Genomic DNA, 16,054 nt, shown 5'->3' with positions numbered 1-16,054 from the left:
AATCCCCCAGAACAGCATGAGGAGGAGAAAGGGGAGCATAATGTTGCTTAGGAAGGAGCCAGGGATTGCTTTTGAGTTCTCCGATTTCAAAGGGTTGTCCTTCCAGGCAATGCTGGCATGTAGTTTTCATGCCTGCACCCCACAGTGCCACCTGATTTGAAACATGTTGCATTATGTGGTCCTTAGTTAATAATAATAATAATAATAATAATAATAATAATAATAATAATATCATCTGATATTATCAGCTGCAGAGATTTCAGCAAGACTACCGTAATTATAGGATAAGGTGCTTCTCAAGTTCAAGCAAACCTACCAGAAATCAAGTTGTATTCTACTTTATCAAAACGTTAAGAGAGATAGGTTCTTACCAGTGATGTAACATGTGACTTGTCTGTTCTGCTCTGAAATATCACTGTCTACAGTTCTAAGAGTGGTGATCGTTTGCCCAGGCTCAGCATTCTCAACCACGGACCCTTTGTAGATTTCAGAGGTGAACTGAGGAGCATTGTCATTTTCATCAGTTATGGTGACCACCACAAGGGCTTGAGAAGAAAGCTGGTGTTTCCTACCATGGTCTGACGCCACAACAAAAAACTGGTAGGTTTCTTGAACCTCACAATCTAGCTCTTTAAGAGTCATGATCCAACCACTTTCACTGTCAATGGTGAAGAGCTCTCTGATGTTGCTTGGTTCTGATCCTAAGCTATAGCTCACTTGCCCATCACTTCCAGTATCTTGATCATTGGCAGTGACCTGAATCACGGTAGTTCCTGGTGGCATGTTCTCCATTACAAAGGCCCTGTAAGGATCAGCCTCAAAAACAGGCTTGTTGTCATTGACATCTTTTACATGGATGTTGATGGACACCAAAGAGACCAAGTCAGTATCCTGGTGTGAGCAGTGAGCCAAAACATCAATCTGGTACCATTTCATCTTCTCATGATCCATTGCCTTCTCAATAGTCAAGGTGCCTGTTCGTTTATCCAAAGCAAATATCCCCTCTTTATTGCTTTCGGCAGTGGTACCTTTTACCAAACTATAGATGACAGGGTCCTCTGCCACAGCTCTAACTGATCCTATTTCGGATCCCTCCGGCAGGTCTTCAGATGCTGAGAAGGTGTATAGCGGCTCAGAAAACCTTGGCAAGGACACCTCCTTTGGAACAACTTGAAGATTCACTGGAACAACAGAATTCCAATTGGGAGGTCCTGCATCTTCAGCTTTGACTTTGAAGTTCACTGTCCTGTTTTCTAGCCTGCGGAGACTCTCTTTGACTTGAACAACACCAGTTGCAGTGTTAATCTCAATCACATCCTCTGCAATAATCTCCTCCACTGAATCAACAGAGTAGGTGACATCAGCATTCACTCCTTCATCAGCGTCATAAGCTAGTACTTGAATGACTGGTGACCCTCTGCTCACATTGGACTGGATAGACAAGACGTATTCAGAAGCTTTGAACTGTGGTGGGTTGTCATTTTCATCTGTGAGTATGATTTTGACAGTACAGAATGCCACCTTTCCTCCTCCGTCCTTGGCCATGATTTTAATAGCAACAACTCTCTCTGTGGAATTTTCTCTGTCCAACTTCTGCAGCGTTTCAATGCGTCCCTTGTCATCGATTGCAAATTTCTCTTGGCCAAGCTTGTTTATGATGGTGTAATCTATGGTGCCATACGGACCATCATCTGGGTCAGTGGCAAGCAATTCAATCACTTTGGTTCCAACCTTGGCATTTTCAGCCAATACTGCTTCATATACATCCTGCTGAAATGACGGACTGTATTTATTTACATTTGTAGTATTGATGTATACTGGCACTGAGGTTTTAAACACACCATCTGATGCAGAGACTCTGAGGTTGTAGAAAGACTCCAGGTCCCTTTTGCAACGATTCAGTGTGGAAATGATTCCAGAAGTGCTGTCAATGGTGAAATGCCTTTTCTCATTCCCTGAAAGGATCAGATATTCCAACTTACGGGTGTCCCTGCTATCAGGGTCAAAAGCCTGGACTTTTATCACAACATGGCCACAGGGGACCATTTCGCTCACATTGGCTTCATAGTGAAGCTGACTGAACTTGGGTGGGTTGTCATTGATGTCTAACACACTGATCACCACAAGGGCTTCAGTGCTGAGAGGAGGCATTCCATGGTCTGTGGCTCTCACTCTAATGCGAAATTCATGGTTGGCTTCATAATCTAGAACCTGAGTTGTTGTTATTTCACCTGTGCTGGCATCAACATTAAATAACTTTGATGTGTCTGAACGGTCTTCCAAGATCTGATATGAAACCACTTTGTTCCTCCCTGAATCTCTGTCAGTAGCAAGCAGCTGTACGACGGGGGTCTGAGCTGGCAGGCCTTCGGTGACTGACGCAGTATAAACCACCTGAGAGAATTCAGGAGGATTGTCATTGATGTCCTCAACCTCTACTTCTACCATTGCTTCTGAAAAGGCACCCATTGCTGTGTCTGTAGCTCTGACTGTAAAGGCATGTTTTGTGTCAGATTCATAGTCTAGTTGGCTGGTGACCATAAGCACACCGGTCTTGAAGTCAATGTTGAAATGTTTAAGAGCTCCTTCTTCCACAATGTTGTATATTAAACGCAAGCCTTCAGGGCTCCGAGCCTGGATGTGGAGAACAGACGTGTAGAGTGGAATGTTTTCAGGCACTTTCACAGTATAGAAGAGGCTTTGGAAGAGAGGGTTGGATTTGTCCCTCACCATGATCAGAACCTCTTCTTCAGCATACAAGGGAGGCTCACCGGCATCTCTGGCAATCACTTTTAGTATGTATTTATTTAGAGTTTGAAAATCAAGGGGTTTCTTGAGTGAGATGTCCCCTAAATATGGGTCAATCCGGAAATACTTGTAATCTTCTGCAAAGGAATAAAAAATGACTCCATTATTCCCCAGATCCCAGTCAGTTGCAGATACCTGAAAGATGACATCACCTGGCTCAGTGCCATCCTGCATAGCTATATAATATGGCACATTTTCAAAATGGGGTGCATTGTCATTAATGTCGTCCACATAGATTTTGAGCATTGCTTGAGACACCCTTGGTGGATTTCTAATGTCCTTTACTTCCACTGCAATATCATAAGTGTCTTGAGTTTCACGATCAAATTCTACGCCCTTGGTCTGTAGCACTCCTGAAGACTGGATCACCCTGAACTTCTCTGTGCCATTCATGATGGAGTAGAAGAGGGGTTCATTCAGTTGATTCCCAATGACACCAAGAGCAACCAGAGTTTGGATATCTGTGGTGTTTTCCTTCACTATTGCTGTATATAAATCATGATCAAATTTTAAGTTGCTGTCTTGTGGTTCAATAAAATTAATCCTAACCATTGCACTAGCTGTATATAAACCATCTCCAGCTCTAACTGTGAGTTCATGATAGCGTTCTAAGGTGGTAGCATTCAGCACAGAGATGAGGCCAGTAGTTGGATGAATGTAAAAAATGTGATCAGGATTCCCTTCTACTATACTGTAGGCTATCTCTGAGTCCACATCTTCTGCATGTACGGTATTAAGCTCCATCCCGTGATGGACAGGAAGCCCTACAGAAAGTTCATAAATATTTTTTGTAAACACAGGAGGACAATCATTAACATCCTTGATATAAATGGTGACCTCAGTGGGTTTGGAAGCAAATAAATTGGGTTTCCCACTGTCACGCACATGGACATTGAAGTGATGAACTGGGACACGCTCGTAATCAATTTCTGCACAAGTAGTAAGAGTGCCCATGCTTGGATCAATTTTGAAAAAATCCAGTGCCTCTGGCTGCAAAATTTCATACACCAACAAGGCATTAGAATCTCGGTCAGCATCTGACGCATGAATCACAAGTGGCTCATTGTTTTCATCCATAATCATACTTCCCAATGGAACGTTCTCATTGATCCGGCCAACAAAGGAAGGCTTAGAAAAGATAGGCACATTGTCATTCTCATCTATGACATAAACAAACACCAGAACATCCATAAATGCTCCTGCCATATTGGTACCACGGATTTTCAGCTGATAAAATGAAGCCCGCTCAAAATCTAGAGTCCTTTGTGTTGAAATAAGGCCAGATTGATAGTTGATGGAAAATAAGCCATCTTTATCTCCTTCTTTTACTTCATAGGTAACAGACGAAAGGCTCGTGGCTGAAACAAGGATGACAGGAGAGCCAATAACAGCAGATTCACTGATCTCTATAACGTACTCCTCCTCTGAAAACTGTGGAGGTGTGCCATCAGAGGGCTTCATAAAAATGGTCACAGTAGCAGAGTCCTTCAGTTGTGGAAACCCTTGATCTTCTGCCTTTACAGTGAGAACAAATCTCTCTTGCTTGGTCTGATCCAGCTTCTGAGACACTGTAATAATTCCGGAGAACTTGTCTATAGCAAAGAAGTCCCCATTGTTCCCTGAAAAAAGAAAGAAAGGCTCACATGAAGAATGAAAAACCACCTTGAAATTGCTGTTGTGTTTATTGGTTGTCGTCACCCATCTGATCACCCACCTAAAATGTACCCATTTCATTTATTGGGAGATAATTGCTCTTAAAAACACTTGTTGATGGGACCCGCCCCCTAATTATTTCCCCCTGTAACTTGTGCTGTTAAGACAGTGCCATATATATATATATATATATATATATATATATATATATATATATGTGTGTGTGTGTGTGTGTGTGTGTGTGTGTGTGTGTGTGTGTGTATACAGTATATAAACAGCCTTCTAACAGTTAAAATGAAAGGCTTGATAGCTAGTTCTGATCTACTTTATTTGGAAGTAAGCCATTGCTTTTTCAGTGGCACTTATTTCTGGAAAAGGACTGCAGCTTTAGGGACAAATAGCCCTACTCAACAGAGCATAATGGGAAACAATGCCTTCCCTGGCAGGCTACACTTTGTTTAAAGAGATTTAGAAATGTGAAACGGTATTAGCCGTGCATCAATTCAAAAAGTTAAACAGACTTTCATGCTACACTTAGGAGCTGCTGGCTTGGAGATGCAAGGCCGTGAAAACTGATAGGGAGCACTGCAGACTCAAAGAAGAAAAATGCTCATAGAAGAAGAATCGCAACTCAGATTTGTTCAACACGTTGGCTAAAATGGTGGCCCATTTTTATTTTTCAGATGCCGCTTCTGTCCAGAATGAGCAGAGTGATACTGACCTGCTGAACATTTTATGACATGTTCACGTGGTGGGGGCAACAGGAAAATGAATGAATGAATGAATAAACAAACTATAGTGCTTTGCTGGCTGGCACAGCTGAGCAAACGAGTGCTAAGAAAAATTTCCAAACCATACAAGCCTCATAAGATTGGTAAGCAACAATTATTTATGTGCCTTGTTATCTCAAGTGATTAAATTAGGGCTATAGTAGCTTTTTGAGTATTTTTGATATAACATTTATTGTATTAATGGAATTGGTTATTTAAAGCAGTATAGCCTTATGGTTTTAAAATGTTTATAGATGGTATATTGAACCAATATGAATTATTGTTTTGTGTGTTTGGCTTTACAGCAATATGTATATACACTGATGAAGGATATATTTGGAAACGCCTTTTTATTGCTCATTAGCATTTGATGCTGAATACACTATTAGTCATATAAACTGAATTTTTAACTCAGCCTTTTTGTGCTTTTTTGCTTTACCAGGCAGAGAGCCAAGGAGCAAGTAAGCAGTGGCAGCTACTGCTCCTCTTTCTTACAATTCCTGTAGTTTAGGCCTGAATGAGAGGCAGGTAAACAAGCAGGTTTGCAATGGTGACAAGAAAGAGCAGGTCTTGCTGGTGGGCTTCCACCTGTGGTGTGTGCCTTTGGCAGATGCACAACCATCTGACTCTTGACTTGATGATGGTCCTGCCTACTAATACAAGGGAAATGTGGTCAATGAATTTGGAGCCTGTGGTTAGACTTGGGGAAACCAGAGGCACTGTCCTCAGCTCACAAGATGGAAAGTGAAAGGATAGGAGCTGAGAAAGGACACAAATCCTGCAGAATCAGGTCCATCTAGACTAGCATCTTGTTCTCACAGAGGTCAACCAGCACATTCATATGCCAGTCCACTCCAGTTCATGTAATTGTCTTGCTCCTATTAGTCTTGCATTTGTAGTAAACTGGGGGGGAAACCATATTTAGCTAGCACATGCCATTACACTCAGTATTCAGGGAAACACTTGCATTCATAGGCAGCTATAAATTGCTTGAGTCCCTTACCTGCCTCAAGGCAGTAGTGGATTTCAGCATTAACCCCTCGGTCTTGATCCAGGGCTCGGACTTGCACAACCTCTGTGCCTATTGGGGCTGCATCCAGAACTTCTGCCTTGTAATGGAGGCTGGAGAACTGGGGAGGGTGGCTGTTGCAGTCCTCTACATGGATGACAATTCTGGCAAAGTCTCGCTTGACCGGGACTTCCTGGTCTCGCACCTAAGTGGCAGAACAGGTGGACACACGAAGGACAATCTTAGAGAAAAGAAGGCATTCGTTGCAATATGACACTTCCCAGCTGCAGAATGCCAAATGGACCTGGGGGGAAAGGGCCAGTATGGACTTGGCTTTGCAACCACTCTCATTCATTTGGATGAAGCCGTGAGGCACATCTCAATCCCCTGATTCCAAGGAGTAACTGCATGCAACAGCAACAGAAAAAGGCTCCTGCCCTGCAAGTGCATCAACTCCCAGTTCACTGCTGTTCTGTTCTATTTGCACTTACATGGTGGAAGACAGGGGCGACCACAGCCATCTGGTTGGTTGGTGCTGTTGCACCATGTCCCAATTAGAGCTCAACCTCAGGAGCCAATAAGAGCCTCCATTTTACTTCGGGGTGGGGGGTGGGCAGGGCTTGAGTGTGGAACAGAGGGAAGCCTTGTTGGAGGTGGATATAAATAGGAGGCCTGGGCTGTGGCTTCAGCACTCAGTGTCATCCCCAACATCCCCACCCTCCCTCCCACAGTTTCAGGATGTTCTTTGGTCACTGGTTGAAAAGGTCACAATTGGCCCATGGCTTATTGCCTTTCCCATAGCAAGAGTATATGTTTGTGTATGATTCCTTACTGTCACATTTTTGGCAGAGAAGGGCATTGGGGGGATCCATAACTTATGGGGGGCTACCATAAGGGGTATTGGGCGTGGTGCTTAAAGGTCTTCAACCTAGCTTGGGGGGCCATGACCAACTGCCATATATTGGCACATACCCCAGGTTGCCATCTCGGTGGCATCTCCTGCATGGTGGCTTCAGCAGTTGGGCAGGGTGGTGGTGGGCTGTTCTTCCCTGCAGACAGATACTTACCCCACCCCACTCCAATATATTGACTGCAACCAATAAAGTAATGGCCTTGCTTAACCCATAATACTATCTTTGTGTTTCGGTCATTGAACCCTGGCACGACATCTAGCTGTGCACGGCAACAAGTACCACATTTTTCACTCCACAAGACACACTTTTTTCCTCCTAAAAAGTAAGAGGGAATGTCTGTGCGTCTTATGGAGTGAATGCATGGTCCCTGGAGCCAAATTGCCCAGGGCAAAAGGCAGATCGTGCCTTTTTTTTTTAAAAAAAAGAAAGAGCTAAAGGCTAACAAGAGGAGAAGAGCGTGTTGAAAAGACCCGCTCAGCAGCTGATTGCAAGAGATCAGGGAGGGAGATAAGGCAGCTAGCTCCCTTCCCGGCCCGCCCAGGCCCCTTGCCCAGGCCTCAATTGTTGTCTGCAGAGAGAGGCTGCTTGTTTTCCCAGCTACATGTGACTGGCTGATTAGATTATTTGTCTGGAAACTGTAGAAATGGGCCCCTTTCCTTTCCTAGAGAAGCTGCAGAACTGTGAGTTGAACCCCATAAAAACAGGATTTTTCGCTTTGCAAGGTAAGCTCAACAACTTTAAGCTGATCCTAAAAAATGGAGCTCTCCCCCTTTGCAAAAAAGATGCACAACTGTGAGCTGACCCCCCCCCAAACGGGGCTTTTCCCATTTGCAAAAAAACCCTGCACATCTTTGAGCTGATCCTCAAAAAATGGAGCTTTCCCCCTTTGCAAAAAAGCTTCCTCAAATATTTAATGGGGGAGGGGGGCAAAGGCACCTAGGCCTCTAGGAGTTGGCTGCTATGCCTAGGACAATTCAAGAAAGCAAAATATTTTTTTCTTTGTTTTCCTACTCTTAAAAAAAACTAGGTGCGTCCTATGGTCAGGTGCATCCTATGGCACGAAAAATATGGTACATGTTGAGTGAAACTGAGAAAAACTGCTGTAAGGCACTCCAAGCCCATGAGATAGAGTTGGATATAAATTAAATAAGTATACAAGTTGCTTTCCTGTGATTCCCATACCATGACTGTCAAGGTGTGCAGTGACATGGATTGCAAATCAAGTGCTGCCGCCATCATGAGTGTGCCACTGCTTGGGTCCATCTGAAAAAGCTTCATGCTTCTGGGATCCACGCTGCTCTGAAGGGTGTAGAGCAGTCCTTTCCCATGGTCCTGGTCTGTTGCACGGACCCAGGCGATTTCTGTCCCGGGAGGCGTGTCTTCTGGAATGTGAGCCTCATATTGATACTCCAAGAACTTGGGGGAATGCTGGTTAATGTCAATCACACGGATATAGGCCTGCAAGAGTGTGGGGAGAACATATATAAGAAAGAAGGCAGGGTAGGGGCTGGAATGATGAGATTAATTCTTAGACAAGCACAACAATTTTGACAGAAAACTCTATCGCAGTTATTTTTTGTAGCTTTGGAAGTGTATTCAGCATGCCAGAATTAGCAGGCTTTGGACGTGTGCTCCCTGCTATGTGCATAAATGCATATCCAAAGCATGTGTTCCAGAGAGCTTTTATGCGATTTTTGTCAATGACTTGATGTGAGTCCAGTTCTAGGCTTGAGGTCTTTGGTGGATAACTTCTGTTCTGGACATGCCCTCCCTGCTGGTTTCCCAAAGGCATCTGGTTGGCCACTGTGAGAACAGGATGCTGGATGAGATGAGCCATTGGCCTGATCCAGCAGGTTCTTCCCATGTTCTTATGTGGGCTTACATGGCAGTGGCACCAGGTGACAGGGTGGATAGGGTCACTGTTTTCATTCCCCACCATGTCCCAGAGTGACAGTACTTCAGGGGCATGGAGAGGAATTAAAATTGCAGTGAGACCCAGCTGATACATATGCTGCTTGTGGTGCCTATCTGGAATAGAACATCACGGGGGCACAGGGCAGGTGTCAGTAGTGGGCTCTACCAGGGTGCCCAGCTTGAACGAGATGACACTATATCTGAAGTGATGAATTCATAGAGAAAGGACTGCAGCTCAGTGCTAGAGCATCTGCCTTGCATGCAGAATTTCCCAGGTTCGATTCCTGCCATCTCCAGGACTGGGAATGTCCCATCTGAAACCTTGGAGAGCTGTTGCCTATCAGTGTAGACAATACTGAAATAGATGGACACTGCATAAGGTAGCTTCTGATGCTCCTAAAATGGCATGGGAAATCCCAGCCAATCAAATTGAAGTGTAGGCAAATGAGGCTGAGGATTATGAAGGTGAAGGATAAGGATAAGCAACAGCAAGGGGGACCGAAAAACTCAGACACCATTAATGTTTGGCGAGAATCAGTTTAGCAGCACTGGATGTACATACTGTTTTGAAACAAGCACTGGAATTATAAACTTATTTGGCGTAGTTGCCGTTTTGCTTATTTCATTCCAGGAAACTAACAGAATAAGGACAGGAATGACATGGTGGGGAAAGTGTACAATATATTAGAAGCAGCCTGGAAACGTATTTGCAAGAGCCTGGAAACGTATTTGTAACAGGAAAAAATAAACCCACCCCTAAGCCCGCTGTCAAATGTTGCAAAGAGAATTTGGCAATCTCTGTCTATTAGAGCCAATTGTTTTTCATCGCAAACCGCATCTTGGAAGGAGATGACCTGATTCAATCGCCTGCTTTCTTCAATGAAATCCAACTTGCCACGATTTTGCAAGAGCAGGTTCACCAACATACCCAGCAGTGATTGTCAGTGCCAAAGTAAACAGAAAAAAAGTTCCTGGAGGCCGGGATTGCATGTCAGCCAAGGTGTCAGAAGATGACTCTTAGTGGCAGCAGAACAATGTTATAAAGACATTGAAAACACCATCAATCTACTACTGAGTCACACTGAAATAGCACCCTCAGCATCTGCTTCCCACCATCTCCTAGGTTTCACATAACTTTAGTGGCTACCAGGAAAACAATTATCAGATTAATTCCCTGCTAAAAACCTAGTTTTCCCAGGCAAACCTCTATATATGCGCTTGTTGGCTACCTACCTGTTGGGAGACAAAATGCATGTCTACACTTTTAATATCAGGTCACTTTTGAACTCATTAGCTGTCATGGCTACTAGCCAAAGATCCCCTGAACAACAGAGATCACAGATCTAGAGCAAATAATTCCCAGTATCTTGACAAAAGTTACAATTCCCAGATTGCTTCAAAGAGACACTGACAGCTAAACCAGTATCAAAACAGTTTAGACACGCCTTCAGATCTTGCATTGACATGTGCAAAGGAAAGAGGGGAATTGGTGGAACCACTTTTGGTCCTCACCTTTCTCTTGGACTTGCTAATATAGGTCTTGCAAATGCTGTCACTTATGTGCAACAGGCAATTGCATTAAATGCAGAATTATTCTGACTGCTCACACCCTGAAACATAGAAATCTGCCTGACAGAGTTAGCTGTCAGACAATTGGTCCAGCTAACTCAGTATTGGCTACATAGACCGACAGCAGCTCTCTGGGAGCGTTCTCTCCCAGGCCTCCCTGGAGTTGCCAGGGATTGGTAATGAACTTGCCAATTTAACGAACTTAGGAAGCCTCAGGGCTTCCGCTTCACCATGATTCAGATTCAGGATTCAGTTCCTCTCATCCTGGCCACACAGGGAAGAATACTCATCAATCTCAAATGCCTGCCATAATTATCTCAATACATATCTGTGTCTTTCAAGTGGAGATGTGCTGAAATATAGTGTCATGGACGATGCGGTTGATCTGTGTGAATGAATAAGCCCTTCATTGTTTTGGGTCAAAACTGATGTGGTGCAGGAGACTGTCATCAGCTCACCCTTTTAACATAGGAAGCTACCTTATGCTGAGTGAAACCATTGGCCCATCTAGCTCAGTACTGTCTACATTGACAGGCAGCAGCTCTCCAGGGCTTCAGGCAGCGGTCTATCCCAGCCCTATCCAGAAATATCAGGGATTGAACCTGGGACCTTCTGCATGCAAAGCTTCTGTGGAAGCTTCTGGAGATGGCTTAGTACAGCTCAACACAGCAGCACAATGACCAGGTAAGAGGAAAGGGACCGTAATCTCCTCTCTGACAGACTGCATGTTTGCTCATTTACATTAAGCAGTGGTTAGGCTTAGCTTTGCATGCAAACTGGGCCCCTGAGTCTCCAAGTACCACAGTTGGCCAGGATCTGCAGAGGAAGGAATTTAAGAAAAAGTGACACCTTTCGTAAGTGTTCTTATCTTTATTTTTTCGCTGTGCTACCCTAAATAGGCCATTGAGAAGAATTTGAGCATTGAGTTTAGGGTGTTCCCCAAGTGAGCTCGCATGAAAGACGATGCCATTTTCCTGCAGCTAATCTACACAGGCCAAATTGGGAGCCCCTTATCCCCCAGTCTTATGCAAATTCAACTGAATCATGAATTTCTAGCATTTTGGCAAAATAATTTTTTGAGAGAACTCTATCTGTGTATGTTCTTATCCTAAGTTCTTATCCAAACTCTCCCTGAGAATGCAGAAGGGTTTGGACAGGGCTTTGCAGATGCTCACCTGTGTCTTGATGAGGCTCGATCCATCAGTGACCTCCACTGTGAGGTTGTAGTTTGATCTTTTCTTTGCATCCAGGGTTCTCGCAATAACAATGCTGCCAGTGCTCTTCTCGATGTCAAAATCCATGTCATCATCACCACCTTAGAGGGAAGAGATAACTTAAGTAGATAGGGTAGGAGTTATGACGGAGGAGGCCAGGTGTCTGAGTAACAGCATCTACCCAGGCAGGCAGGGGTCCAAGAGGGGGAAAGTATCCTTGCAGCTGGTAGCATTTGCAACAAATAAAATATATCCAGAGGCAGGCAGCAGAATAGTAAAAAAGGTGGGTGGAAAACCTCTCTGAAAGGCTTCTATTGTCCTCATTGCATCTTTGTTTATTTTCCTTTAGTTTTGCATAGGCTTAAGTGCACAATAATGCCTAGTTTGTTGTTGAAATGCTATACAAGGTGAAGGGAGCTGAAATTAACCAGTGGGACACAGAAGGGCATGTTCTGTTGAAAAGAAGGGATATCTGGAGAAATTGGCAGGGGAGAGGACATTTGCTGGCTTTGCTTCAAGGTGTGATGCTTAAACCAGTTCCCCTCTCTCTGTTGAGACTTGCTCCGATTCATGGATGAGTCCTGGGCAAGGACAAACATCTGTAAGATTTGCAGTGGAGCAAGCAACTCCACAAGAACATGTTTCGGAAGCCACTGCAGAGTTCTTATTCATTTCCCCACCATTAGTTACAATTGGACAAGGACTTAAATAATGCACATTTAGCACCTGAAGACTGAAATAAGGCAGAAAAACCCGCAGCTTTATTCTCCAATAGTCCATAAAGCTAAAGAGCAGGCTGCATAGATGATGAAAGGTAGTCAGAAGCCAGTGATTCTGGCTTGAGCAAACTGCGGCCTACCAAATGAAATACAGCTCACCACCAACAATAGTGACCAAGCAGAGGCTGCAAAATTGTGAGGTTACCTGACAGGCCACAATACCCATTTGGTGGGCTGCTTTCAGCTTGGAGAGTCACAAGTTGTGTAAGGGTGCCTATATACCAATGTTTCTCAACCTTGGGTCCCCAGCTGTTGTTGGACTACAACTCCTATCATCCCTAACCACTGGTCCTGCTAGCTAGGAATTATGGGAATTGTAGTCCAGCAAAAGCTGGGGACCCAAGGTTGAGAAACACTGTTTTATACTATAGTTATGGGTTATTCTCCAAGCAAGGTTTCTTAGAGAGAGCTCTTTGTGTGAATTAGAGAATGTATCCTGCTCCCACACTAGGCATCATCTTGTGGAATAGTGATGCTGTGTTCCCTGACATCTGCATGACATCATGAGTGAAACACCCTCCCCTTTTTCTCCTTTCTTTGCCTCCCCCCCTCCCCAGAGCTTAGAAAATATAACTTTTCAACACAATGGGATAGCTGCACAATCTCCCCACCACTATTTCACAGCTTTTCCTGCCACATAAGGCCTGTATAGACTGCTCTATCTTGTCCACCATAGTCCACCTCTCTTCTCTGGGAATCAACTCTGTTGTGTTAATCCTTCCATTTCCAAATAGCATTTCCTCTACAGCTACCCCCCCCCCAAAAATTGCAGGCATATGTTGAGGTGGGAGGGGGATCATGATCGGAATGGCAGTGATAGTCCATACTGCAGTCTTGACAAATATCCCTTCCAACCAAGATGATCAAGGTCTGTAAACCAAGCCTAATGAGGAACGGTTGAGGGAGCTGGGCATGTTTAGCCTGGAAAAGAGGAGACTGAGAGCAGATATGATAGCCATCTTCAAGTATCTCAAGGACTGTCACGTGGAAGAGGGAACAAGCTTGTTTTCTCCTGCTGTGGAGGGTGCTTTAGTTGAGATTCCTCCATTTCAGTGGCTTGGACTAGATGACCCTTGGGGTCCTTTCCAAATCTATGATCCTATGATTTGTAACTGGGTAAAGGGAAACCACACACCTAGCTACAAAAATGGCATTGGGGAAGGGCCACAGCTCAGTGGTAGAGCATCTGCTTTGCATGCAGAAAGCCCCAGGTTCAATCCCTGACATCTCCAGGTAGGGCTTGGAGAGATCCCCTGCCTGAAAGCCCAGAGAGATGCTGCGAGTCAATATAGGCAATGCTGAGCTAGCTGGACCAATAGCCTGACACATTACAGGGAAACTTCCTATGGCCCTATTTGTGTTCCAGAGATCTGGAAGTAGAGTTCCTTGAAGCAGAACAGCAGGAACTGGGAGGCTATGATGGAGGGTCGCCATGGATCTATTGTGTCATGGATAGAGGGCAGCCTTGATGCAGGTGAGATAGGAACTATGGCCATTTTCAAGAAGCTGTGGTTTCTGTGATAACAGAAACAGTTTCACAGATAACAAGGGGAAACTAAGATGCTGTTGTATGAGTTCCTGAAATGGTGGAGCAAAACTATATAGAGTACATAGTGTAGCCCTGCTCGTAAAAGCCACCTGACTTGATACGTGAGCACTCTTGGCTTGGGTGGTATTGGAGAAAGTAGTAAGCCTCCAATTTTTTTTATTAAAAAAACTATGTTTCAAATAAAATGAGACGAGTAGAGAAAATGGCAGAGAAAGACAGAGGTGGTGAGGCACTGGTGGTCATCAGCGATCTCATGGGTAATGGCCAGTTAGGGCCTGTTACACTCACAAAAGCCTATCCCACAATAGCAGTTCCAACAACCATTAATGGGGGGTCTGGGAAAGAATCTTTGGTCTGAGTACTCAGAAAAATATGTCCCTAAGGGAAAATGTGTTTGACTCTACTGAAGTGATTTAGGAAGAGCCAGGAATGAAAATGAGAGTGAATGGGAGGCACCAAAATTTTAAAGAAACAGTGTCTTTATAGAAAAGGAGCAAAAAGAAAAGGGATGGGGCCAGATGATGTCTGGAAGAAAATGAACATGTAGAACTATTTGAGCAGACAGGTGCGGACATTGTCTGACTTGCATTATAAATCACTTGGAAGGGAAGGGCATTATAGCGCCAAGAGAAACTTTTGGCTTGGAACTCAAGGGCAGCTCTATGTGTGAACTCACAATGTCCTCTGCTGTGACACTAGGGAAAGTCCACACTTTCTGGGGAAGCCTAATCATCCTGGGATAGCTCAGTTGGGAGCTCATGAGACACAGGGTCATGGGTTTGAGCCCCACGCTGGGCAAAAAGTTCCTGCATTGCAAGGGGTTGGACTAGACGAATCCTGTGGTCCCTTCCAGCTCTACAATTCTATAATGCTAATTGAACAGTTGCAGAAACAGACCAGGGCTAGGGATCTAATGGTCCTCCAGATGCTGTTGATTCCCCATCCCTACAGAGGAGCCCCATATACCACTTTTTCCCACTGTCTAAAGCAGAAGGCTGCATTCTGCTTCCTTCTTGTGTAGATAAAAAGAGCCACATATCATGCATATCATCCCAATCTGAGCTCCTTGGAAGAATGGAGGGGTGTAAAACACAATTTGTAAAATAGAAAAGGATTAAAAAAGAACAACAAAAAAAACCTCCGCCAATGCTAGCTTGAGTATGCTAGCCAACCAGGGTAATGATTCAGGGCAAAGGATTGGCCGGAGTCACTTTGTGCAGGAGGTTGATATCCCATATTGTAAACAGTGTCTGATTTAGGAGAATAGATAAATACTGAGATTAAATTCCAAAGAAAATACCTGCAAAGGGACACAATGCGGGCAGACTGTCCCACAGAAAAGTAAACTTTCCTCAAGCATTGTCAATTCTGTACTGTGTTGATTCTTGTCCTGCCTTCATTGTATTTGTACTCCATTATCCATGCCCAACTGCACCAGGCACAGAAGCATTCCTTGGAGGTGCCCTGAGAAGGACAATTCTTGCAGGTCTGCAAACTATCAGCCTTCAGGAATGGCTTCACTCAAAACAAAAACAAACCAACAAACAAAACCCCCAAGCCCCAAAGTAAACCTTAACTCTGCAATGTAACGCCAGGAAATAGGAATTGCGCACCCACAGATCAATACAGCTGAAAGATACATCAAAGATCAGTCAGATGCACAGGATCCAAATGAAATGAAATGAAATGATCTTAGCACCTAATAATTATTTCAAAAATCTATGCATTCCTGAAATTCTACCATTAAATGTGCATGAAAACCTACATGAACCTGGGGAACATCTTACAGATGTTGCAATATACTATAAAAAAGGTAAACCCCCTTCAGAACTATGAGTTCTTGAAGATGGAAATAGGACCACAGTGGACACCCAC

General features: G+C 44.1%; 1 protein-coding gene across 2 annotated transcripts in view; it reads right to left on the bottom strand.

Moving 5' to 3' along the window:
* The window catches only part of FAT2 (FAT atypical cadherin 2), a 107,777-nt gene that overhangs the window by 33,883 nt on the left and 57,840 nt on the right, over positions 1–16,054 (bottom strand). For both annotated transcript variants that reach the window (XM_035105701.2, XM_035105703.2), the window contains exons 7-10: positions 11,813–11,952; positions 8,337–8,612; positions 6,235–6,445; positions 372–4,427 (exon numbers count right to left, since the gene is read on the bottom strand). In XM_035105701.2, the coding sequence (XP_034961592.2) occupies positions 372–4,427; positions 6,235–6,445; positions 8,337–8,612; positions 11,813–11,952 (4,683 nt within the window). The remainder of the gene's footprint in view (positions 1–371; positions 4,428–6,234; positions 6,446–8,336; positions 8,613–11,812; positions 11,953–16,054) is intronic.

The sequence above is a fragment of the Zootoca vivipara genome, chromosome 2 (assembly GCF_963506605.1).
Source record: "Zootoca vivipara chromosome 2, rZooViv1.1, whole genome shotgun sequence".
NCBI lineage: Eukaryota > Metazoa > Chordata > Lepidosauria > Squamata > Lacertidae > Zootoca > Zootoca vivipara.
Note: the sequence above shows the minus strand (reverse complement) of the source record. Positions and strands in the feature narration are given on the sequence as shown.